General features: G+C 37.7%; 1 protein-coding gene across 1 annotated transcript in view; it reads left to right on the forward strand.

Annotated features, from left to right (window-relative positions):
- Positions 1-27,394, forward strand: part of CDKL5 (cyclin dependent kinase like 5) — a 126,070-nt gene that overhangs the window by 33,603 nt on the left and 65,073 nt on the right. Inside the window, exon 3 of the mRNA XM_065901255.1 lies at positions 21,408-21,453. Within this exon, the coding sequence (XP_065757327.1) occupies positions 21,408-21,453 (46 nt within the window). The remainder of the gene's footprint in view (positions 1-21,407; positions 21,454-27,394) is intronic.

The following is a 27,394-nucleotide window of genomic DNA, read 5'->3' on the forward strand; positions in this document are numbered from 1 at the left end:
CATGCAGTGCTTCCCGACGGAGGGTTTTGAAGGAGGAAAAGAAGAATTAACTAGAAGTAGCAGGGTTGGCTTCCTATCATTTAAGTAGCAGCTAAAACGTCACTTCCTTGGGTACTCGCTTACCCAAATCAACACTCTGTTGTTGACCTGTTTTGCTTTCTTTTATAGCAGTTACTGTTATCTTCTTGTCTGATACTTGTTCACTTATTATGTCTCTTCCCTCCAGAATGTAACTGCCATAAGAACAGGGACCCTTCCCCGATTTGTCTTGTTTCCTGTGTATCCGCACTGCTAAGCACAGTGCCTGTCACCTAATAGGAGCTTGGGGAATGTTTGTTGATTGAACAAATGAATGAATGAAGAAAGGGTGAATGCTGGAGGCAGAGTGTGAGCAGATAAAAGCAAGTATGTGTGAAGGCTCAGTTGAGAAACTGTGAATAATTAGCTGTGACAGGAGCAGGGGTGCTTTTCCTTAAAAGTTAGGAGATGAAGCATGGAATTAAAACTTTATACTGGAAGTCTTGAACAGCTTCCAGGCTGCATGAAATGTAATATATGTTTCTTTTCCTGAATCCAGTGATTGACAAGCAGAGTATGTTTGAAATATCTATTAGGTGCAAAACTGATGACCTGACTGAGGCCTTGGGAGAATGTTACTAGAAGAGGATTTCAACTAGAAAGCTTCCGTGATAATCTTGACATCAAGTAGCCAGACATACCAGAATTTCGTTAGGTTTACAGTGTTCTTTGGCTAATTCTCTTGAAACATTGCACTGCTTGAGATTTATATTCCATGGTTGTTTCAAAGGCACGGCCACTTTTGGAATTTTTCTCTCCCTCCTCCCCCTCCTTTTCTTTTTTGCTTTAGCGCTTAAGGTAGCATATATGAGGTCATCCAGCTTCTTTATGTGATGGTGGTAAACAGTTCCTCTTCCATGACTGTGTGAAAATATGGTACAGTTCACTTCAGCAGACCTTTATTGCATACCTATTACATGTAAGATAAAGTGCTGGCTACTGGGATATAAAGATAAGCCAGACTTTTAGCTCTTTCAAAAATATTACAGGTTGCTGATTTATGTTTGATACAAATCTCTTTCTATGGTAAGAAAAAGTGAATCTGGCATTTTCTAGTTTTCCCCACAATGCATCACATAACAAGTTTTCAATAAATTAACTAGATACTTTGAAAATAAGTTTTTTAAGAAAAGAAAAATTGTTACTACCTAAGTTGAATGTACTTTTCAGTTTTCTACATGGATTATGATTATGGCAAAAAGGTATGACTTGTAACTTTTTTCAGATTTTGGTTGTACCATTCTGTTTCCTTGTCTGCCTATATGTGAATAGATCTGTCAGAAAGCATGATCACAGGGTCCCTAGAGGTAATCCAGCTCAGTTATTTGAGTAGGGAGCTTCTCAGTTTCTCTTGTTATACCTACCAGCCTTTCACATCTTGGCAGTGTCGTAGTAATCCCGCACCTGAGGACCTTATGCCTTGCTACCCTAAAGATATTATACAGAACATAATTTCTGTTGCTTTTGGACTTTGGAGTTTCCTTAAGCATGTTTCTGTCCTAAAACCCTGGCATATTTTCATGAATTGGAAAAAACTAAGCCTCGGTGATGCTGGGACTCAAGGTGGGTCACCCCAAAATATGCCACAATGGCATATTGATTATTTTGAATTGACGTTGCTTGAGAAACAGCTGATGCAAGAAGGAAACTCTGACCTACCTCTGTCCCCCTAAAAGCAGAAAATAAATCTCCCATGTGAAAGGTGCACTCACTGTATCCAGAGATAGAGGGACACCCTCATCATCAGAGATAGGAAGTCTGGAGCCGAGAAGCCTGTATATATAAACCTTATTACTTCTTTAATTTACTACCCCAAGCCCAAGCTCTTTTAAAATTCTTCACTAATTGAGCACCCAAAGCCCAAGTTTCTTTGTCCTGTCAATTCCTCACAAACTTATTGTTTCTTTGTCTAAAAAGTATAAAAGCAGCCTGCTTTGGCCACTTCTTAGGTCCTATTTCTAGGAGACCTTTGTGCGCATGAATTTCCTCCTCCCTGACAGTGTGTTAGCTTTCTTTACCAGGCTTTACTCGTTTTCTTATTTTATAGGAAGTTGTCAAATTAGGGCAAAGTATTTGCCCAAAATCAAGAATCATAGATTTTATATTTTATATATACATATGCATAATTCATCAGTTTATTGATTAATAAAAGCAGAATAGAATCAGATATTCTTAAGCAATGATTTAATAACCATTTTAGCTATACTGTCTCTAACTTGAGCAGAAGGTATGAGTCTATACTCATGGGTCTGGTTTTTGCTAGGCTCCCAGGAAGCAGTGCAACTTGCCTTTATAGTAGTAATTATCATTGCTACTATAACAATCTGCTGTTAGCGTTCTGTACATTGTTTACCCACCAATGTCTGCAAAACTTAGTATGCTGACTTCAAAGGTATCTATATAATTTACTGGGAAAATTGGCTGTGAGAAAGTTAGGCACAGTCAGTTCTTCTCTCAATCAAGGAATCTGTACCAAGCTGTCTCTATAACTAGTTCAACAGAAAATAGATGTTTGCCTTCATTTGGGCCATGTATTTTTATGTGGATCATCAGTCCATTTTAATTCTAAACCTTTGTTTATTCTTCTGTCATTATACCTGAATGTTTATATATTTAACAGATAATCTTTCTGGAATACCTGGTGATGTATCTCTGGTCAGTGAATTGGTTTTTCTGTCCTGATCTTTTCTTATCATGGTTCCATGTGAGAGACTTAGGGTGAATGCCTCTTCCTAGGGGAAGTTCCTTTGAGACTTGAAAGAGAAACAAAAGACAGCCCTTCCAGGTACCAAAGGAATGTGGATAGAAGAGAAGAGTTAAGGCAGGCAAGTTTTGACATTCTCTTCCCCCACCCCTCCCACCACCTCAGGGGACTGAAATTCTGGGTTTAGGAGGACGGTAGGTTGAGGGTAAAGCCCAAAGAGAAGCACGCTTATGCTCCATTCCCCTCTTGGAACTCAAGGAAGAAACTGCCTTGCAAGGTTGCCTCGTCACAATGGAAGCAGTGACAGCAGAGTAAAATGTGGCATGATGTAGTTAGGCGGAGAGAGGATGCCTAGGCCTCCTTCAGCTTGTGAGTGTCTTCCAAGGAATCCCAAAGTTACTACACACCCCAGGTAGCTAGGTTGAGAGCCAGTGAACCTGTCAGTGGGGATGCTGTGTTGAGGGGCAAGCTGATAGCAACGCTATAGTTGTTGGCCAGGTAGCAGGTGTAAATGAGATTGCAGCATCTAGATGGCTTTACCAATTAAAACTGAGGAGCCAAACAACCAGGCCAGACCCCTTGGCTCTAAGCCAAGAGCACATACCTGAGCCCATAGCCTGCACGGGGTCCAGCATTAGCATCAGGCCAGTGTCTGGGGTCCAGGCCTATAAGGAACCTTGTCTTGGGGACCATAGAGCCCCAGGGGACAGCACAAGGGCCCGTGCATGTTTATCTATGAGCCCTTCCCTTACCACAGTGAAGTTACATAACCCCACCCACATCCATACACCCATCTGCCATCTTGGTAGGAGCAGGGAGAAAATCTGAAGGGAGAAACTGAGCGTTTGCCAGAAAGAAACTATAAACAAACAAGGGCTGAGCTACTACAGAATGCAAGTTAAAGTCAAAGTCAGAGCTTGAAAAGCAAGGTTAAATCAGTTGTAGAAAATTAAAGCGCTACATTTTCTTGGCACATCTTAGATTTAGTCTTAGAGGATGTATTTCCATCATTTAAATTTTGTCCACTATTGAACACAGCTTAAATCCAAGGATTGTCTGATTGAGGTTGTAGATTGCCTGCATTTGGCATGCCTAATTAATGCTATCTTTGTCTCAATTACTTGATCACTAGAAATGGAGTTTTCATTTTCTCATTATCTATTCATTGTTATAAAATGAAGGCAAAATGAAATAAAATTGTAACACAATTGCACAATAACTACAGTACGAACATGATGGTTAATATTACTAAACTGAAATGCTGTCTACCATGTACTCTTTGAAATTTCCATTCATTTGCTGACAATACCAAGTCTGAGTTTGGTGTAGACAAGGTGGTTTGAGAGCATCTGTATATAATGTCTGGAAGTGTGGGCTATATGAAATTAAGTACACCTAGAATTTTGTATGATCTATAAATATGGAGCTAAATTGTTTTGAAAGTTCACCTATCTCTTTCTAGTGAAGAGAGTTGCTATTTGCTTTGCTAGAGGGGAAAGTGAAAATTGTTCTTTGGGTGCCTCATCTTTTATCTTGATAACTACCTTTTATTTTTTCAACATTTCATTAACTACCTAATCTGTCATAATAACTAGGGTAGTCAGTTTATATTAGTCTATAACTATGAGGTGAATTATTTTTAAATGATGCATTTAAAATCAACTCTATTCAAAAAAACTCTATTGAGGTATAATTTACATACAAAGAATGTACCTTCTTATATACAATAAGAGGTACCCATTTTAAGTGTGTAATTCTGTATGAACTAGTTTCCTTAGTTCGTCATGGTTACATCCTTTGACATTGTCAGCCAATATCCTTTCAGGTTGATATTGATCCACTAACAGTTATACTGGGCCATATTAAAAGTACTTATAAAGGCTTACTAGGTGTGTGAGTTTGTTTGCATTTATCAGCTAAATGGTCCTAGACTTCTGTGTTTTTTATTCTTATATTTGTGGCACTCAGATGTCAGCCATCTAGGTGGCTCCAAGTCTCACAGCCTTACTGGGTACACTCACTTGTAATGTTCAAGTAAAAACAGTTCAGGACTTTACTGTGGAAATTCTAGTGGCTTCCTTAAGAATGTGGCTTACATTTTCAAGAGAGCCTCTCCCTTTGATTTTTCTCTTCCCACTAAACTCATGTTCTTATATCTCACCTCTAGAGGCTCCTCCCTTCTTTCTGTTCCGTATCGGCCCAAGCTTTACCCCTCTTCTACATTTCCTGGAACTCCGCTAATACAAAATGACTGGAAGCATTTGTAGCACGTGTGCACTGAGGATTTGGGGACCATGTTGCTATACAGCACTGTGAGCCATGTATTAGCTAGTTCCGGGTGTTTGACAATTTCCTTCACTGGGAGTATCCCATACCACACACATGTTAGATATTAGTAATTATGTGACATCTGTTTTCATATTACATTTTGCCAGATTAGAGGAAATCTTTTAGTTTTGTCACAGAATGGAATAGAGGTGATGGTGAAGGAGAGCAATCCTTGTTTCAGGTGGAGAAATGAGTCAATAAATAATAATTTTTTAATTTAGTAAGGCTTCTCATATAACTTGATAAATACTGGCAACCTAGTAACTGCATTCATTTTACTGGCAACCTAGTAACTGCAAAGACTTTATACCAATGCCATGGAAGAATTTTTAACAAAAAGAAAGCCATATTGGTTTTTTTTGTTTGTTTGTTTGTTTTTTGCGGTACGCTGTTGTGGCCTCTCCCGTTGCGGAGCACAGGCTCCAGATGCGCAGGCTCAGTGACCATGGCTCACGGGCCTAGCCGCTCCGCGGCATGTGGGATCTTCCCGGACCAGGGCACGAACCCATGTCCCCTGCATCGGCAGGCGGACCTTCAACCACTGCGCCACCAGGGAAGCCCCAGCCATATTGGTTTTGCAGTGCCTTTTTAACATCTGCAGGAGGCCAGAGTAGCCAAATAGCAAAAGAGATTCTTAATCAAGACAGTATAATTCTTCTGAACTTTAAGAGCTTATTCAGATTCCTGCCTGCTGAAGGACTTCTGGAGAGGGCCAGATGAAGTTTTGAAGGCTCTTACGTTCTTTCATTATCTTCATTTTTTGAAACTTTCTGAAGAAAGAAGGAAACAGATCTATCTTAATAAGTCTCCCAGGGATGCACTGTCCTTAAAAACAATAAATGTGTATATTTGCATTCTGTGTTTGTTTGTTTTAGTTCCTTGTATACCAAGGAATGTCTTTTATTCTTTTTAAAATTATGGTAGGAAAAGGTATTTCTCTGTTAAGCTGTGGCAGAATTAGTAAATGACGTCCAAACAGACACATAACCTGGGCCGGCAAGATGTGAGGTTTGAATAGGTGATGCAGTGCATGAGACATTTGCACTAGATCTTTCTCTCTCGTTCAGCATACTTTTAGACCGGTCATACATTTGTTTCTCACCTACATACTTGCAGTCCAGTGGTAGAATCAGATAAATATGTGAAGGTGTCACTTTAATACAAGTTATGAAGGAGAGGTGTCTGCTCAGAGAGCATTTGGGGCTTCAGACCTAGCCACGGGGCTATGGGAAAACTTCCTTGAGGAAGTGAGGATTGAGCTAAGGCCTAAGGGATAGTGCAGGGTTGAATGGCACAGGGAGGGCCAAGCTTTTTGGAGGAAAGGGAACAGGCTCAATAGCAGGAGAGATCGTGATGAGGATGGTGAGGGCTCAGCAAGCAAGGGAGACCTAGGGAGAGGAGGTTGGAGAGCATCCCTTGCTGGCCAGGCGAAGGGGCTTTGATGTGGTCCTTAGGGCAAGGGAGTTTGGGGAGAGTTCTAAGGGGAATGGTGGGGCAGTCAAATCAGATTTTCCTTTGCAAATGAAGAGCCTCGTTGCTGAGTGGCAGACATTAAAAGGGTTAGGAGGTTAGGCAGTATCCCAGGTGGGAATGCCAAGGGCTCCAACTGAGCTGGGAGTGTCCAGGTAGAGAAGAACAGTGGACCAATTTGAAAAAGATTTAGGAAGCAAAAATCAACAGCACTTGGTGATAACCTGGATGGATTTGGGATTGCAGAGATGGGAAGAGTGATCCTAAATTTCTGGCTAGGGTTCACTGAGATATGGGACAGGAGACAGGACCAGGTTCAGAGGGGGAAGATGAGGGGATGGTTAGGCATGCTGTCTAAATATTTTACTTTTACTTATTCTCATTTTACATCTCAATAAAGATTCATAGAGGGCAGATCCAGACCAGAGGGGGTAGAAGGGATTTTTTTTTTATATCTTTATTAGAGTATAATTGCTTTACAGCGTTGTGTTAGTTTCTGCTGTACAACAAAGTGAATCAGCCATATGTATACATATATCCCCATATCCCCTCCCTCTTGAGCCTCCCTCCCAGCCTCCCTATCCCGCCCCTCTAGGTCATCACAAAGCATTGAGCTGATCTTCCTGTGCTATGCAGCAGCTTTCCACTAGCCATCCATTTTACATTTGGTAGTGTATATATGTCAGTGCTACTCTCTCACTTCGTCCCAGCTTCCCCTTCCCACCCTGTGTCCTCAAGTCCGTTCTCTACGTCTGAGTCTTTATTCCTGCCCTGCCACTAGGCTCATCAGTACTGTTTTTTAAGATTCCATATATGTGCGTTAGCATACAGTGTTTGTTTTTCTCTTTGGTAGAAGGGATTTGATGTTTTATCGGAAACAAAGGAGAAAATAGATTTTGTTATGTAGGAATTTTATTACTGACTTGGCTTGAAGGCAGTTGTTTTATAGAAGACTCTTTCTTTGTAAGATCCCACTTCCCACATCTTTCTTGGCTGCATGCTCTCTCATGTTCTTGATGATGTAGTACTATTTTCATAAGACTATACTCTTTTTAGAGTCTGAACATGAAGTAAATTCATTGGGAGTTTTCCTTATAATGCTTTTTAAAATGTGAGAGTTTTTAACAACAAAAAAGAATATGTTTTAATTTATCTTTTGGTATTTCACTGTATAATGCTCTAATGGAGCCATATTGCAAAAGTTATTATAAAAGTAATTGTTGTTTTATGAAAATGAGATGAATGTAGACATTTTAGTGCCATGATTAATAGCTTTAATAATTTTTGAAGAATTAATCTTTTAATCATCCCATTTTCAACTAAAATTTCTTTTCACAGTGTATTAGTCTTTTCCAAAGCTTTACCTGATCTCAACAAATGGTCAGTGTCTCTTTTAAGGGGGAGTGTTTATAGTGGACTACTACAAAACCGTTAAAATGAATAATCTAGAGCAGGGTTTCTCAATATCAGCACTTTCGACATTTGGGGCCAGGTAATTCTTTGTGGTGGAGACTGTCCTGTGCACTGTAGGGTGTTCAGCAGTATCCGTAGCCTTTACCCACTAGATGTAAGTACCCCTCACACCCCATAGTGACAACCAAAAGTGTCTCCAGACATTGCCACATGTCCCCTGGGGGCCACAATTATCCCCAGTTGACTAGATTTATGTTTAAATCTCAGATATACCATGTTGTACTTAAAAAAAAAAACTGTTGCAAAAAGATGTGTACAATAACATGCCAGTTATATGATTTTTAATGTACAAAATAGTAGTAAATTTGCTTATGGGTAAATTCATCGGTAGTAATAAAAATGTGCATGGGAACAGTACATACCAACTTCAGAGTGAAAGTTACCTCTGGGGAGAGAAGGAATGGCAATGAACGAAGATATATTTATGATATTTCACATTTCAGATAGAGAGAGATCAGAAGCAAATAAACCAACATATTATAAACTTAAATCTCAAAGGGGTATGCAGTTTTTTCTTTATATTAACATGATCAATCTGTTTTAAACTTCTGTAGCATATCATATAACATTCATCGTACCTTTTAACTTTTGTCATAAACTTTTACTTACTGTCATGCATTATTACACACCAGGATGTAAGCTTCTGTATGTATGAGATGCTTTATTTACTCACTCATGTTAAACCTAGGATGTCAAATAAAAAACCTCACATAAGGCGGGGGCCCAATAGATAGTTCTTAGCTGACTGACTGAAATGCTCCCCTGGGTATTAATCTTTCCTGATTAAGTCTGCAGTACTAAAATTTAGTAGTTAATCTAACTTTTAGTATTGGCAGACTATGGTAGTTTACAAGTAATAAATAATACAAGTCAAGAAAAGATATTTAAAGGATTTCTTAGGAAACAGTCTGGTTTTTATCATTGTGTATGCTGGATAATGTTTTGTATTTCTATTAGCTCCATTGTATCTACCTGCCATGGAATGTATCCTGTGCTTGAATTTACTCCCATTTTATAATTTTGCTCATAATGTAAAAATAATTTAAACAATTTGTCTAAGTTGAGAAGATTCTGTGAAATACAACTTGGAATATAGATAAAGGTGGAAACAATGAAATACTTGCACATTCTTTTAGTTGTATAAGTATAACAGACATTAGAAAACTATTTGAAATGTTTTGTTGGTGCTAACATGTACTTTTGAGAAAACACAGAAGAGAAATAATCATGCCTCCCCCTCCCCAGGAGTGAGAGTGTGTGTGTGTGTTTCAGAATATATCCTTTTCAACAGTAGAACTTACATACATGGCTTGCAACAGTGAATAGCATTGCCATGGTTGAGAGATGGCCTCCAGAATCAATCTTCCCAGGTTTAAATATTTAGCCCTATTACTTCTTAGTTGTATGATCTTGGGGCAAATTATGGAACTTCTTTAAAATTCAGTACATTCTCATCTGTAAAATGAACATGATGATAAGATTCTCTTCAGAGTATTCATTTGAAGATTAAATGAAATACTACATGGGAAGCACAGACCCTGGCACAAAAGTACTGAAAAATAATAACCTAAAATAAAGCATACTTTTTCAGTTACCATATCTGTCTATAAGGTGATAATATTTATGTTTGTAGGATTTTGCTTCTGCTGAATGAGCACGTCAGTGTTTGAAAACACTTAGACAGTGTGATATTTGCAAACCAAATGAAATATTTTAAAATACTTTAGTTGTCAAGTTGTATTCCTGCTATCTAGAGGAAAAAATAAAGAATTTCTCCCAAGGAAGGGCTTCCTCAGAGAATAATTAGAAAATGAATTGTAGAGCATAACCTTTGGAATGTTTTAATCCATGAATAGGAGAGTAAAATAAAATCAGTATTTTTTTCTGTTCTGTTTCATAATGCATGTTGGATATTTTAAATTACAGAACAAAAATTTAAAACAATGACTCCTGCTACTTCCTTACAACAGTGTATGATTGGTTTGGAGAATTCACTGTTCCAAAGCATAATTAAATCAAGTTATGTAACTGCATTTAAAATAACTTAGTAACTCTTATGATTGTTAATACCAATCGGTTGCTTTGCCAACATCTTAAGAAGGGACAGTTGATTCTGGGAATAAAGCAATGACTGAGGAACTTTAGACAGTCAGTACCAGGAATGAGTTTTGGTTACAAGTCTCTGTGTTCAGTATGGTTGTTCACTGATTGAGGCATGGTTTTTATGAGGTGGAGGATCTTGAGAATACTGGAAGAAATATAAAACACTTGGTAATTTTTTGACAAAAATTAAAGACAAAGAAAAATTATTGAAAGTAGCAAGGGAAAAATGACAAATAATATACAAGGGAACTCGCATAAGGTTAACAGCTGATTTCTCAGCAGAAACTCTACAAGCCAGAAGGGAGTAGCATGATATATTTAAAGTGATGAAAGGGAAGAACCTACAGCCAAGATTGCTCTACCCGGCAAGGATCTCATTCAGATTCGATGGAGAAATCGAAAGCTTTACAGACAAGCAAAAGCTAAGAGAATTCAGCACCACCAAACCAGCTCTACAACACATGCTAAAGGAACTTCTCTAAGTGGGAAACACAAGAGAAGAAAAAGACCTACAAAACCAAACCCAAACAATTAAGAAAATGGTCATAGGAACATACATATCGATAATTACCTTAAAAGTGAATGGATTAAATGCTCCAACCAAAAGACACAGGCTTGCTGAATGGATACAAAAACAAGACCCATATATATGCTGTCTACAAGAGACCCACTTCAGACCTAGGGACACATACAGACTGAAAGTGAGGGGATGGAAAAAGATATTCCATGCAAACGGAAATCAAAAGAAAGTTGCAGTAGCAATACTCATATCAGACAAAATAGACTTTAAAATAAAGAATGTTACAAGAGACAAGGAAGGACACTACATAATGATCAAGAGATCAATCCAAGAAGAACATACAACAATTATAAATATATACACACACAACATAGGAGCACCTCAATACATAAGGCAACTGGTAACAGCTATAAAAGAGGAAATGGACAGTAACACAATAATAGTGGGGGACTTTAACACCTCACTTACACCAATGGACAGATCATCCAAAGTGAAAATAAATAAGGAAACAGAAGCTTTAAATGAAACAATAGACCAGATAGATTTAATTGATATTTATAGGACATTCCATCCAAAAACAGCAGATTACACTTTCTTCTCAAGTGCGCATGGAACATTCTCCAGGATGGATCACATCTTGGGTCACAAATCAAGCCTCAGTAAATTTAAGAAAATTGAAATCATATCAAGCATCTTTTCTGACCACAATGCTATGAGATTAAAAATGAATTATAGGGCAAAAAACGTAAAAACCACAAACACATGGAGGCTAAACAATACGTGACTAAATAACCAAGAGATCACTGAAGAAATCAAAGAGGAAATAAAAACATACCTAGAAACAAATGACAATGAAAACATGACGATCCAAAACCTATGGGATGCAGCAAAAGCAGTTCTAAGAAGGAAGTTTATAGCTATACAAGCCTACCTCAAGAAGCATCTCAAATAAACAATCTAACCTTACACCTAAAGGAACTAGAGAAAGAAGAACAAACAAAACACAAACTTAGCAGAAGAAAAGATACAAAGATCAGAGCAGAAATAAATGAAATAGAAACAAAGAAAACAATAGCAAGGATCAATAAAACTAAAAGCTGGTTTTTTGAGAAGGTAAACAAAATTGATAAACCGATAGCCAGACTCATCAAGAAAAAGAGGGAGAGGACTCAAATCTATAAAATTAGAAATGAAAAAGGAGAAGTTACAACAGACACTGCAGAAATACAAAGCATCCTAAGAGACTACGACAAGCAACTCTATGCCAATAAAATGGACAACCTGGAAGAAATGGACAAATTCTTAAAAAACGTATAACATTCCAAGACTGAACCAGGAAGAAATAGAAAATATGAAGAGACCAATCACAAGTAATGAAACTGAAACTGTGATTAAAGATCTTCCAACAAGCAAAAGTCCAGGCCCAGATGGCTTCACAGGTGAATTCTATCAAACATTTAGAGAAGAGCTAACACCCATCCTTCTCAAACTCTTCCCAAAAATTGCAGAGGAAGGAACACTCTGAAACTCATTCTATGAGGCCACCATCACCCTGATACCAAAACCAGACAAAGATACTACAAAAAAAGAAAATTACAGACCAATATCACTGATGAATATAGATGCAAAATTCCTCAACAAAATACTAGCAAACAGAATCCAACAACACATTAAAAGGATCATACACCATGATCAGGTGGGATTTATCTCAGGGATGCAAGGATTCTTCAATGTACGCAAATCAGTCAATGTGATACACCATATTAACAAATTGAAGAATAAAAACCATATGATCATCTCAGTAGATGCAGAAAAAGCTTTTGACAAAATTTAACACCGATTTATGATAAAAACTCTCCAGAGGGCTTCCCTGGTGGTGCAGTGGTTGAGAGTCTGCCTGCCGATGCAGGGGACATGGGTTCGTGCCCCGGTCCGGGAAGATCCCACATGCCGTGGAGCGGCTGGGCCCGTGAGCCATGGCTGCTGAGCCTGCGTGTCCAGAGCCTGTGCTCCGCAACCGGAGAGGGCCACAGCAGTGAGAGGCCCGTGTATCGCAAACAAAACAAAACAAAAAACTCTCCAGAAAGTGGGCATAGAGGGAACCTACCTCAACATAATAAAGGCCATATATGACAAACCCTCAGCAAACATCATTCTCAATGGTGAAAAACTGAAAGCATTTCCTCTAAGATCAGGAACAGGACAAGGATGTCCACTCTCACCACAGTTATTCAACATAGTTTTGGAAGTCCTAGCCACGGCAATCAGAGAAGGAAAAGAAATAAAAGGAATACAAATTGGAAAAGAAGAAGTAAAACTGTCACTGTCTGCAGATGACTTGTTACTATACATAGAGAATCCTAAAGATGCCACCAGAAAACTAGTAGAGCTAATTAATGAATTTGGTAAAGTTGCAGGTTACAAAATTAACACACAGAAATCTGTTGCATTCCTATATGCTAATTATGAAAAATCTGAAAGAGAAATTAAGGAAGCACTCCCATTTACCATTGCAACAAAAAGAATAAAATGCCTAGGAATAAACCTACCTAGGGAGACAAAAGACCTATATGCAGAAAACTATAGGACACTGATGAAAGAAATTAAAGATGATACCAACAGATGGAGAGATATACCATGTTCTTGGATTGGAAGAATCAATATTGTGAAAATGACTGTACTACCTAAAGCAATCTACAGATTCAATGCAATCCCTATCAAATTACCAATGGCATTTTTTACAGAACTAGAACAAAAAACCTTAAAATTTGTATGGAGACACAGAAGACCCCGAATAGCCAAAGCAGTCTTGAGGGAAAAAATGCTGAGCTGGAGGAATCAGACTTCAGACTATACTTCAAAGCTACAGTAATGAAGACAATATGGTACTGGCACAAAAACAGAAATATAGATCAATGGAACAAGATAGAAAGCCCAGATATAAACCCACGCACCTGTGGTCAACTAATCTATGACAAAGGAGGCACGGATATACAGTGGAGAAAAGACAGTCTCTTCAATAAGTGGTGCTGAGAAAACTGGACAGCTGCATGTAAAAGAATGAAATTAGAACACTCCCTGACACCATACACAAAAATAAGCTCAAAATGGGTTCGAGACCTAAATGTAAGACCAGACACTATACAACTTTTAGAGGAAAACATAGGAAGGACACTCTTTGACATAAATCATAGCAAGATCTTTTTTGATCCACCTCCTAGAGTAATGGAAATAAAAACCAAAATAAACAGGTGGGGCCTAATGAAACTTCAAAGCTTTTGCGCAGCAAAGGAAACCATAAATAAGACGAAAAGACAACCCTCAGAATGGGAGAAAATATTTGCAAACGAATCAATGGACAAAGGATTATTCTCCAAAATATATAAACAGCTCATGCATCTCAATATTAAAAATACAAACAGCCCAATCCAAAAATGGGCAGAAGACCTAGGTAGACATTTGTCCAAAGAAGACATATAGATGGCCAAGAAGCACTTGAAAAGCTGCTCAACCACTATGGAGAACAGTATGGAGGTCCCTTAAAAAACTAAGAATAGAATTACCATATGATCCAGCAATCCCACTACTGGGTGTATAACCAGAGAAAACCATAATTCAAAAAGACACATGCACCCCAGTGTTCATTGCAGCACTGTTTACAATAACCAGGTCATGGAAGCAACCTAAATACCCATTGACAGATGAATGGATAAAGAAGATGTGGTACATGTATACAATGGAATATCACTCAGCCATAGAAAGGGATGAAATTGGGTCGTTTGTTGAGACGTGGATGGATCTAGAGACTGTCATACAGAGTGAAGTAAGTCAGAAAAAGAAAAAGAAAAATCATATATTAACGCATATATGTGGAACCTAGAAAAATGGTACAGATGAACCGGTTTGCAGGGTAGAAATTGAGACACTGATGTAGAGTACAAACGTATGGACACCAAGGGGGGAAAGTGGCAGGGGGTGGGGGTGTGTGTGTGATGAATTGGGTGATTGGGATTGACATGTATACACTGTTGTGTATAAAATTGATGACTCGTAAGAACCTACTGTTTAAAATAAATAAATAAAATTCAAGGGTTTCCCTGGTGGCGCAGTGGTTGAGAGTCTGCCTGCCGATGCAGGGGACGCGGGTTTGTATTCCGGTCCGGGAAGATCCCACATGCCGCGGAGCGGCTGGGCCCGTGAGCCATGGCCGCTGAGCCTGCATGTCCGGAGCCTGTGCTCTGCAATGGGAGAGGCCACAACAGTGAGAGGCTCACGTACTGCAAAAAATAATAATAAAATTAAATTAAATTTTAAAAAGAAATAAATTAAAGAAAGAAATATAAGCCCTAGAGGTATTTTTCTGTTTGTTACTATTCACAAAATTTATTTTTCATTCTCTTTCTAACTTTTTTTTCAGTTGTAGAAATTTATTCTGGGAAATGTTAAATGCCTTGATATAGCTTATTCACTCATGAAGGTAGTAGTACAATTCAGGAACCTCTGTCTTTCTGCATTCCAAAGTAATATAATTCCTATTTTGAGGCAAAATTAAGGGTGAGACATGGAATTATCATTAGTGTTTACTTACATATTTTATTACATCCTTAGTTTGTTATTTAAAATGTGAGCTCTTTTTTTTTTTTTTTTTTTTTTTTTTACGCCGCCGCCACGAGGCCCAGGCCCAACCCAAAATGTGAGCTCTTAAGTAACTCGTTGTTTAAACAAGTAAGCAGTTTACACCTATCTTGTTAACTACAGCTGGTGACATTCTCTTGCAGACATTGTGGGGGCAATGGTGTGCTTTTGTGAATAAATCGAATTTAAACACAGTTCTTTGGAGTTATTTTTCATATATTTGTCCTTTGTCTACACCTATATTACATGTAGCGTCTCAGGGTGGTGGCATGAATTTATTTAAAAGCAAAACCAAAAACTCATAAAAGTTCTGTAAGCTAAGAAACTAACTGAACATTGAAGATCATTGGCAAAATCCAGGGGGATAGATTGAACAATACATGCTATCTGTTCTACTTTCTGAACCAGAATAGGGCAAACTGTCCAAAGGGAATAGGAAAAGACTTGGACCGATGCCCACAGGTGGCCCAGCCTCAGACCAGCCAACCCAATGAGAAAGATGTTTGCTAATGATTCAGGTTTTGAAATTGGGCTCCGGTGCATCAATCTGCCTTTGAAATTGAGGTTGCTAAAAACCCCAACTACCTGTTTTGCTGCCAGACACCAAGCATGGTGGATCTCTTCCTATCTTAGTGAGGATGAGTTAAAAGTGGGAGTTGGGGTGATACCCATGTCTTTCACTGCTCTGCAGATTTAAGAGCTGCACATAGTTCTAAAAAATTTTTTTTCGTAACAAGCAGATGAAGTTGTCTCCTGAAGGAAAGCCAGGAGGATATGACCTCTATAGTGATAACAAGCTGAAAGAAGGCAAAAATTGCAGAAGTCGGCTGAGATAAGGAAAGAAGATGAAGAAACTTGAAAGAAGTAAAAGAACATTTATTGAACACCTGCTATGCGCCTGCCATTCTAGGCATTTGTGATGCATTAGTGAACAAAACATATAAAGCAATTATGAAAAGTTCAACCTAAAAGTTACAAGATTTCTAGTGGAAACTATTAGAAAAATAGGAGTAGAAACAACATTTAAGGTTGCTAGAAGAAAACCCCTAGATATATTCTGATAATTTAAAATTTCCATTCCAAGGAAAAGGAAAAGTCCTAACAGCATAACAGCATCTAGGCAGAAAAAAAGAAGTTATCTACATCCGAACAAAACCCAAATTGACCTCGGAGTTCTTTTCTACAACACAAATACCAGAAGACCATCAGGGTATCGCTAGCCCATTTGGAGCCTTATGTGGATTAGAAAACGGCAATTCTTCTTTTAAGATCTTTCATTTTCTTTTTTGTTTGGCCAAGCCATGCGGCTTGTGGGATCTTAGTTCCCTGACCAGGGACTGAACCTGGGCCCTCAGCAGTGAAAGTGCGGAGTCCTAACCACTGGACTGCCAGGGAATTCCCTTCATTTTCTTCTTCTTGGAAAAGTATCTTAGTGTATGGATTTTGTTACAAGACACTTTACTCCTAACTACTGGAAAGTTGCTTTAATAAACATGCAAACCTGAGACATCTATGATGTGAATGGCACTTTCCAGGGCTTTGCAGGACACACAACCTTACAGTGACCCTGAGGATGGTGGAGAACATGAGGTTGTCTTCCTGAGAATTTTGTGCCTTCCAAGTTGCCATTCACGTGTGAGGACTTTCAGATATATGTAAAGACCTGGAAAATAGGATACTTACTCAGAAAGCCATCCAAAGATGAATAGTGGCTGAGCAAAAACTTAATACAAATTGAACACTCAAATATGTGAAAAACCACGGTAGGAAATATGTAAAGAGATAGAGACTATACACCTGGAACTAACACAGCAGTGTAAATCAACTATATTTCAATAAAAAATTTTTTTCAAATGATCCAGACTCAGAGATATAGAGAACAGGCATGTGGTTGCCAAGGGGGAGAGGGGTAGGGAAAGGAAGGATTGGGAGCTTGGGATTAACAGATGCAAACTATTGTATATAGGGTGGATAAACAACAAGGTCCTACCGTATAGTACAGGGAACTATATTCAATATCCTGTGATAAACCATAATGGAAGAGAATATGAAAAAGCGTATATATGTAAAACTGAATCACTTTGCGGTACAGCAGAAATTGACACAACATTGTAAATCGATTATACTTCAGTAAAAATTTTAGAAATAATAAACATAAACATGATCCAACTATATGCTGTCTATGAAAGACTCACTTTAGATCCAAAGAGACAAAAAGGTTGAAGTGGGAGAATGGAAAGAGATATTCCACAGAAATAGTAACCAAAAGAGAACAAGTGATTATGTTATATATTATCAGACAAAATAGACTTCAATTTTTTTTTAAAAGGTTACAAGAGACAAGGACATTATACATTAACAAAAAGGTCAAATATAGGTGACTTCCTTGGCAGTGCAGTGGTTAAGACTCCACACTTCCATTGCAGGGGGCACAGGTTCCATCCCTGGCCAGGGAAATAAGATCCAACATGCTGCAAAACGTGGCCAAAAAAAGAGAGGTCAAATATAGCAAGAGGATAACAACAAAGAAAAAGAAATAGAGACTAAATATAATAGCTCATATGTGTGTAATTACAAATTAAATATAGCAGCCAAAACCTATTCTCAATAATAAATTTATTTAACAAAATGATATAAGAAGTATCAGGGTCAGTAACCCCAGAGTAATTTTAAACAGTTTAAGGTCACAGTCATTTAAACTGGTTCTGGCATAAGAATCAACAGGTCAATAGTATAGACTAGATTAAAAAGCTCTGAAAGAAAATCTAGAGTATATATAGAAGGATGCTAAGATGCAACAGAACTAAAAATCCATGGTAAAAGATATTGGGAAAATTGGTTCCGTTTTTAGAAATTTAAATTCAGATTCCCTCACCATATAGCATATTAAAATAAATTACAAGTGAATAAAGACTTAAGGAACAAGATTAAATCATTGAAATATCGAGACAGGTAAATGTGGATGAATATTAATTATATACAAGCTAAGTAAGGAGTCTGAGGACAAAAGTTGTGCACCTAATAACAAAGGCATGTATCAATAAATTTGACTATATAATAATAAACTATGTTCAGCAACAATAACAACAGCACCCTAAATAATTCCATGTCCACAACAATCTGGGGAAAATATTTGTAACAAAATTTGTCAACAAGTTCACATTCATGAATCAGTAAGGAAAACATTAAGCTTAGTACACCTTATTTCACTTACCAGTTCATAGAAGCAAACCTTTGATCTCATTGGTGTCTAAAGATTTTTTTAATGATTGTATTTAGTGTTGGCTATGGTTGTAGCGTGGGTTCTCATGCTGCTGAAGGGAACTGTAAAATGATATATTTTTGGATATCAGTTTGGCAGTATTAGGAGCCTTTACCGTTCATACCCTTTAACCCAGTTATATCAGTTACAGAATTTACTTTATGGAAATGAAGATGCAGATGTTGAAGTATGTTCATTGATAGACTGGTTAAATAACCATCCATTAAAAATGGTGGTTTTAAAAATTATTTAATGACAGGTCAGATGTTCCTTATACAATATCAAATGAAATAAAAGCAACATACAGCACAATATATGTGTTCTCAAATTCTTCCAATTTGAGAAAAATTTACTGGAAGAAAATATACCAAGATGTTATTCGGAAGGGTTATATAGTTTTTTATTTCTTTTTATGCTCCTCTTATACTCTTATACCCCTTTATGTTCTTTTATGTGAGTTTGTATTATTTTTATAAGTAGTTTGAATAAAAGTAAAATGTTACATTTTTTCCAGCATCTTCTGCCCTCGATTGCATGTGTTTTCCACCAAACATTGGATTTTATGTAGAAAACTTCCGTCTGTTTGGCTTTGTTGTATAAGTAAATGTATAAACCATATTGAGTGTGTATGTGTCTGTGTGTGAGTATTGAGGAGAAAGAGGATTTTCATGGTATTGGTGAAAGGATAAATAAAAGAATAAACATTTCATCTTATTTGACCCCCCTTTGGGCAACTGTTTTATACTGTAAATTCTATTTATGAGATGCCAGGAGAAAAAAAATCTGATGAATTTCTTTCTTCAAGATGGTAGTCATAAATTTAAACATGTAGTCATATCAGTGGACAGTTTTGACCTAAGCAAGACCTTTTATAAAATCAGGCAAAGTTTTAACACTTAGGATGCCATTTAAAAAATGTGCAATAGGGCTTCCCTGGTGGCGCAGTGGTTGAGAGTCCGCCTGCTGATGCAGGGGACACGGGTTTGTGCCCCGGTCCGGGAAGATCCCACATGCCGTGAAGCAGCTGGGCCCGTGAGCCATGGCTGCTGAGCCTGTGCGTCCGGAGCCTGTGCTCCGCAACGGGAGAGGCCACAACAGTGAGAGGCCTGCGTACCATAAAAAAATTAAAAATGTGCAATATAGGATGAAATGGTACCTGGAAAACACTCAGTTGAAATGTGGGCAGTCCTCCTCTCTTCCTGGATGCAATCCTGTTGCCCCTTTCTCTGCGCTGTGAGCAGTTTCTTCATAGGGCTTTGTACTTTCTCTTACGCCACAGGTGGGTTGCTAGCTAGAGCCATTTGTAAAGGAGCAGGGTAAGAAAACAGTGTCAGTGTATTAAGAGAGAGTAGCATACGTAGCAGAGTTACCTGGTACTACATATACTAATATTCTAGGTGATCATCCTCCACATCACTTTGACTTTGCAGTTATTCCTTCTCAGTAATGAAACAGTTACAATATCAGAAAGTACCTGGGTGGCTGAGTTTAAGTCAGAAGGTCTGCTGATGTACAAATGAATTGTATCCCCAAAGCTCTCTGTACTCTACAATTCTATTCCTCCCTTAAAAACAAAAACATAATAACCTTATTAAGAATCTTTTTCCTCAATAGCCTATAGCACTTTCAGATACTTTTTCCCCTGTAACACACATATGAAAGCTGGTATTTTCTTCTTTTTTCAACGGGCAGGTGAGAAACAGGGTTTGATTTACAGATACAGTTACGACTCAGAGTTTGTCTTTCAGCATAATGACTGAAATGGTAGCTTTTTTAAAATTTCTTTTTTTCCCCCCTACTTATTTGATTCTCTTTGCTTTTGTAAGGAATCTAGGAGAAAAGTATATATTTTTAATAAGTTAATGATTTTGTACCCTGTTATTGCCTCGTACTGTGTCTGTTTTTCAAGTCTTTGCTTTGATGCAGGGACAAAGTTTTATAAAAGATTTGCTCTTACAGATCTGAAAGTATACCCACTTCGAGTAAAAAAGAACAGGCCTGAATCATTCAGAAGACCTTTGTATATGACATGTTGCCTTTGAAGAATCTATATATTACTTTACCAAAAGCTTTTTTATTCCTTTCATAGACTAGAATATCTTACATGAATTATTTAGCCTAGTTATACTTAATCTTTAGCATTTTCATTTCCTTCCCAGCCCTTATTTTCTTGTCTTCCAGCCACAAAAGAAAGGATTTGTGATGTTTTTAGTTTAAAATAGGGTTCTTCTCACCAACTACTTCTGCTAGTTCAGGAGAGCTAAACAAAGGCAGGGGAAAGTTGGTGATTGGTATTTGGTGGCAAATGTTTATCTCACTTTGGATATGAAATGGCTATCAATGGGGAAGAGCTAGTGAACAACTAGATAGGTTTGTTAGGAAGAGGTAAGTGAAGGGAGGAGACTTGGAAGAGGTATTCTGCTACCAGCAACTACCAAGTATTATAGAAGCCTTTTCTCTGGTCTTAGAAACCCAATTAAATGTGTCCCTGGGTTTCAGAGGGCAGTATAGATGCCAGTCTATTGTCAGCCATCCTGGCACTTTTGCGTAGTCTCAAGACATTGACACTGCTGGTTCATCCATATTCTATTGCCAAATCTGCTCTTCGTCCCCCAGCCCCTCCCCCTTCTCCTTTTCCTTCCCTGACAATGCCTGCAGGGTAGTAAGAAAGAGAATTTTGGAACTGAGAAATGAGGGACTGGGAAAGAGGAGGATTTATTTTTTAATCTCTGGGTTCTTGCTACTCTGTCTCACAATGTACCCCCAGACAGTTGGGATTCCCAGTTTGAAAAACACTGGAGAATGACTTTTCTTCTGCCTCTTTTCCTTTGCAGGAAACGCATGAAATTGTGGCAATCAAGAAATTCAAGGACAGTGAAGGTATATATATACTTTTTCTTTTTATATTTAGTTTTTGTGAATAGAATATGGAAGAGATGAAATCTAGCTGATTAGACTGTGTTCCTCAGATTTTACAATCTCAGTCTCAGTAAATATATCTTAATTATCATCATGCTTTGCTTTGAAACATTTAGTTCCTCCCGTGTGAATCTTTTCAAATCTCATGATATCAGAAAATTCATCTTGTGTTTTAAGGGACAGTCAACACTGGAAATCTTGCTTCAAATACTGGATAGAAGACATGCTATTTACACTGTTTCTAAATACTAACAGTTTAAAATAATAAAACTTACTTGAAGTAAATACTTCCTGGGTTCACACAAGTAGCAAGTGCTATGTTAAAGGTTTCAATATTGGTTACTGCAATCTCTGCTTCCTAGTTAGCTAGAAATATAAAGATAAGTGGTATGTAAACAGTACAGAGGGAATGGTTTTATATTTAGGATAACTCATTGGGAAAATAAAAGCTTTTCAAGAAGAAATACCATACTTCGAGGCTTTGGCCACACATCCAAACCATTTCAAATGGAGTATTAAAATTACCCTATCCTGGGCAAGAAAGTTTAAAATAAAGGATTAACAACAACAAAAAATAATGCACCAAAAAAAAGTAATGTACAAAAGAAAAAATAAATAAAGCATTTCATTAGGCCATTAGGTTTTAAATCCAGACTCTTGGCCATCCAGATACAGCCAAGTAGAAAAACTGACCACAAAGACGCACGTGGATGGCCTTTAAGAAGCTCTAGGCAGCATTTTTTCAATTTTTGTTTTTTGACAGAGATCCCACAGCAGAAGTATTTTTTACCTCCTACACAGTATCCTCATACATAATGTCATATATATAACTGAAGCAAAAGTTTCACAAAATTACTTATTTTACTAATGTGAGGTACTCCATTTTCTGTTCTTCCTTGCTCATATAAGTGCCTATTTTGGCATGAAATACTTTGATGTCACCACTAATGAGTCACAACCTGCCATTTGAAAACAAGTGCTGCAGGAGTAAGAGGCCCCACCATAGCATCAACCTTCATATTTAATTGGAAGTGTGACAATAGGCATTCATAGCCTACCTTCATCAGCACACAGTGACTGTGATGTAAGACACCAACCTCTGTATTTGTGAAGTTTCATCACCCCTACCTTAGAGACTTAGCAAACATTAAATAACAAAAGGGCCTTGCTAACAACTCCTGGGGTAGATGCAGTAGTATTTGATGTAACCCAGCTCTGATGTGCTGGTTATGGTGGAGCATAAGCACGTCAGCCAGGAATTTTAGCATTGGCTTGGCAGCCTTAAGGAGAAGGCAACAAAAAAATACTTTAGCTTGTTCTTTAAAAACAAAACCCAAAAAAGCCCTGCTTCCAATCGTGTACCCGTAGTCTAATGGGAAGCGATAGCCCTAGGCCAACCCCCTAGGAGACCATTGGAAATAAGCTGTTTGAGCAGTGGCTTTGGGCTAGCTGCAGGTGGCCAGGAGACGAACGGTGATCTACTAAAAAGACTGGTTGCAACAGTAGATCAAAGCATGACCTTTGCCTGTATATAAAGACTTCTGGCTGTGCATTCATCTTGTAAGGCACATTGTCAACCATCAGCTACCACCAAAAATAATTGTCATCAAATTTTTGAAAAGCAGTGCAATCTAGGCCATGTATGTCATTGCTGTTTTTAAGAAAACTAAATACCCAATTCTTCACAACCTCTATCCTATGAATACCAATTCTTAGCTTCAATTAAACAATATATTAGTCCCTGAATTACAGTACCTTCAGACTGGCAATCAATAGTGTATCTGTTAAAATTCATTGAGCACTGGGGACTTCCCTGGCTGTCCAGCAATTAAGACTCTGCACTTCCACTGCAGGGGGTTCAGGTTCGATCCCTGATCAGGGGAACTAAGATCCCACATGCCTTGTGGTGCGGCCAAAAAAGAAAGAAAAGAAAAAGAAATTCATTGAGCACTGAGCCAGGTGCTATAAGAACAGTGAAGGTAGTAAATCAGATCCGGATACTTGCAAGAAGCTTCTGACCTATTAACAGAATTAAGACCTGTAAATAAAAAGCAGTAAAACAGAGTAGAAAGCGGTCAGTGGCTGAACGACTTTGTATAATTTTGAGGTGAGAGAGATTGTTTCTAGCTTTGGCATCCCAGGGGTGTTTGGATAGTCTAAACATTATAGGATACATTTGATCAGTTTTTATTTCACTGAGCTGACAGAACATGAATCCACTCTGCCCTCATCTCTGCTGGACCATTATCAGTTGCCATACCTCACAGGCATGCAGCCGCATCACCCACCCACTTTGCAGATGGACAGCTTTGTAAGCGCACCTATACATACTTCTAGAGGGACGCTTCCTAAATATTTCAGCAATAGAATCTAAAAACATATCCAATTATTCATAACTTTTTAGTTCCAAGCCTATTCTAGGCACGCTTTCCTATTGTTTCCAGTTCTCCCTGGGAGATCTCACACAATCTTTTCTGTCTTTACCCTTTTCCTCCTGCCAGAGTAGTATCATGCTTAATGGAAAGTTAGGGAAAATGTGTGGTAAACACCCTTTTGGAGTGTGAAGTATACATAGATAGTCTAGTATAGGTGAGGATGTCCATTCAACCCCTATGTAAACCACTTAATTCTATATCAGTTTATCATCTTAAATTTTAGTCAGGCTAATTATAATAAAAAATACAGTTTCATGATAATATTGCCCTTATTGTCATATAGCTCTCATGAGTTTCTTTTATTAGTTACTCTGAATATATTCTTTTGATATTTTGGTAGTGACTTTTCCAAATCCAATGTTTAAAAATCTTCGTGAAGGTAATGAAATAATCCTGTGAAAGCATTGTTAAACTGAAATAGGATCTGAAATTGGTCTGACCCACGTTCAAGCTAATCAAGTATTCTTATGCTGATTATATCAAGGAATATTTTATGAGTATATATTACCTCCTGTTAGCTTTAAAAGATTATGATAATGTCCTGTTTTCTTGTTAAATTCATATGTATGCACAAATTTGCATGAAATATTTTTTAAACAACATTTTAAGGTAGACCACTATTTAGTTCAAGAAGTCCTTATTATCCCAGGACAATAGATTACTATTTAAAATGGAAACCAAAATTTCATAGTAAATAAAAAGTTAGATCGGGAGTTTAAGTTGAAAAAATGAAACTAAAATTATAAAAATAAGTTTATCTTACAGTTAACACAATTTAGATTATAATAGCAACTATGTACTGTTTCTTAGAAAAAAGAATCAATTGTTATCTTTTGGCAGGGTGGGGCAATTTTTACAGTAAAATTGTAGGCTAGGTCAGTGAATGACTTTCACAATAAAAAGAAGGTCATTAAAAATATACAAAAGACTTTGTCACTCTTCACTTGGTTTTTGTATGTTCATGTTTTTTTGTCTTCATCTTTGTTCATTTTTTATTCTCCAGTTGTTAGCTGATATAACACCATCAGATCATTTATCAGTGTCTGTGCCTATGATTTTCCCTGAAAGACTGACACACTGGTGGGAATCAACACCTGTTAAAAGGAAGGAATATTTGAGTGATGACAGTTTTATTTGAGATCACTTCATTTGTTAATATTTTCTTGTTTTGATGACTTTTGCTTCTTTATACATCATCACAAATGTGGAGTCTCACATAACGAATTCTTAATGATATCCTGAATGATAGTATTATAAATTTGTCTATTAATGTAAATTCCCACAGAGAAACATTAACTAATAAATACCTAACCGACCAGAAGTCTCCATAGAATTAATTCTGCTCAGTACATATTTGGATTTTTCTGAGAAGAGAAAAATGACCACAGACCAAAAAGATATTAGAGATTATTTAGTTAAAAGGTACTTTTCAGACTATGTATAATAATAAATTTAGCCTAATCCTCCTACCTTTCCTATAATTCCAGTCTTGTACAATGAGATTTGATGTTCAGATGATAGTCTTCTATCACTATTGGATCATCATTTTCACGTACATGCGTGTGCCAGTGTCTGCCGTCCTCAATTTTTTAAATAATCCAAGAACACTGATATAGATTAGATAGCTTTGGACCAGCAAGAAAAAAAAACACTGTTTAACCTTTAATTGAAGAAGTCCTGTGGTCTAAAATTTATATTTGACAAACATTTGGATCTTCTGACGTGACAACACCTTCTGATTATTTGAACTTTTCAGTCCTTCCTGAATGTATGGGTGATGGGATGAGGAGGGATCCTCCCCACTTGTCACTGGGCCTCCGTACATGGCAAGGAGGCTGACTCTCAGGGAGCTGTGTTGTAATCCATGGTTAACATGGAATTTAGGTTGTGTCTTTGCTTTTATAGCAAATAAAATTGCTTGCAGTTCATATCCTGCTGCTGCTTATGTTTCTATAGATAAATATTTTACCTTGGAATGGACATCTTTGTTCTTAATCATGAGAAAATGTTTAATTGATCATCTGTTCTTTGCTCCAGTTTATTTCATCCTTATTTTTACCCAGACACTAGAAAGCTCTATCCTGATCTCGGGATCAGGGGAACTCTGGTCTCTTATTTTGTATATGTGTAGAAAACAAGGGTTCATAATCTTTAAATTTAAGAACCGGATTTCTCTGTAAGAGAGGCTTTGAGACAAACTTTGCAAACCTTGGTTAAATAGAGAAATCAGTTAACTAAGCTTGAGCATTCTGGCTAGTCATGATTTCCCCACACTTCTTTTTAATGACCAAAATGGATCTCTTTCAAACTTCAGGGATTCTCCTAAGATTTGGTGAACATTTTGCACCTTTCATGGTTTAATACATTTCCATTGTGCTTTACCTGGCCTTCATCTCTGAAAATTTAAGTTTTCTCATCATTTTTGGTATATATGACAGCAGCACCACCACTCAAAACCCCCTGGCCATGTTACTTGCCCTCCTGTTGACGTTCCTTCTTCAGTCAGGGCAACCACACTCAAAAATGGCACCCTTATGGTTTTGTGCAAGGATGGCTTGACTTTTCCCCACATTGTACCTGTTGAAAGGTCCATTATGGAGAGCCTCTTTGGCTATACAAGAATGTCAGGTTTGTGATTTCATAAAGTAGGTTATAGTTATTTCTGGATTTCTTTTCTAAGCCCACAGTTCTTTAAAAATAGTTTTACAGAAGAGTTTCTGCTCATCTGTAGATTTTTCTCTTTTCGTCACTTATCTTTGCATTTCTTTTGCTCCTGTGATCTTTATTCTTAAAAATTGTTTTCTTTTACTTTGAATCTCCCTTCTTGCTTTTTAGGTGTGTTAACTTGCAGCCTTACTGGAAAGCTTAGAAATAGGTTAGTTTTTTTTTTTTTTTAACTTAATGTCCTTTTTCTACCATACCATTTAGTCATCACTCAATAGAATTTATATAACTTTGTCATAATTGCTGCCTGTACTAAGCTAAACACCCTCCATGGTAATTGATGACCAGGTCCATCAGCATGCACATAAGCAGGAATCACATGGTGGAACCTTCAGCATCATCTAGTAGAACCCTAACTCTGGTTTACAGCTGAGGAACCACACCTAGTATGTGATTAACTGAGACTAAGACACAGACCCCAGGATCTTCATTGAGTTTTTCTTCCACCCACACCATGCTGCTTTGCCACATAGTTAAGCAGAAGCAGAGTCTAGACTTGGGTGTTCCGACTTGGGTGTTCTGACTCACTCTCCAAAGCTCACTCACTGCCTTACACCAAGGCGCCTCCGTCCCTGTGTTCTACTCGGTGTGACATTCCCTTCACTTACCCTGAGAAAGTTATTCTTTCTAGACTTGGTTTCTTCATTTGTGAACTGGAGGAGCCTAGCCTAAATAAAAAGCCATGAGATTATTTCAACTGAAAGGCAGGGGTGTTTGCGCCCCCTTTAAGTGGGCTGTGCTTC

Source organism: Phocoena phocoena, chromosome X (genome assembly GCF_963924675.1).
Source record: "Phocoena phocoena chromosome X, mPhoPho1.1, whole genome shotgun sequence".
In the NCBI taxonomy this organism is placed as follows: Eukaryota; Metazoa; Chordata; class Mammalia; order Artiodactyla; family Phocoenidae; genus Phocoena; species Phocoena phocoena.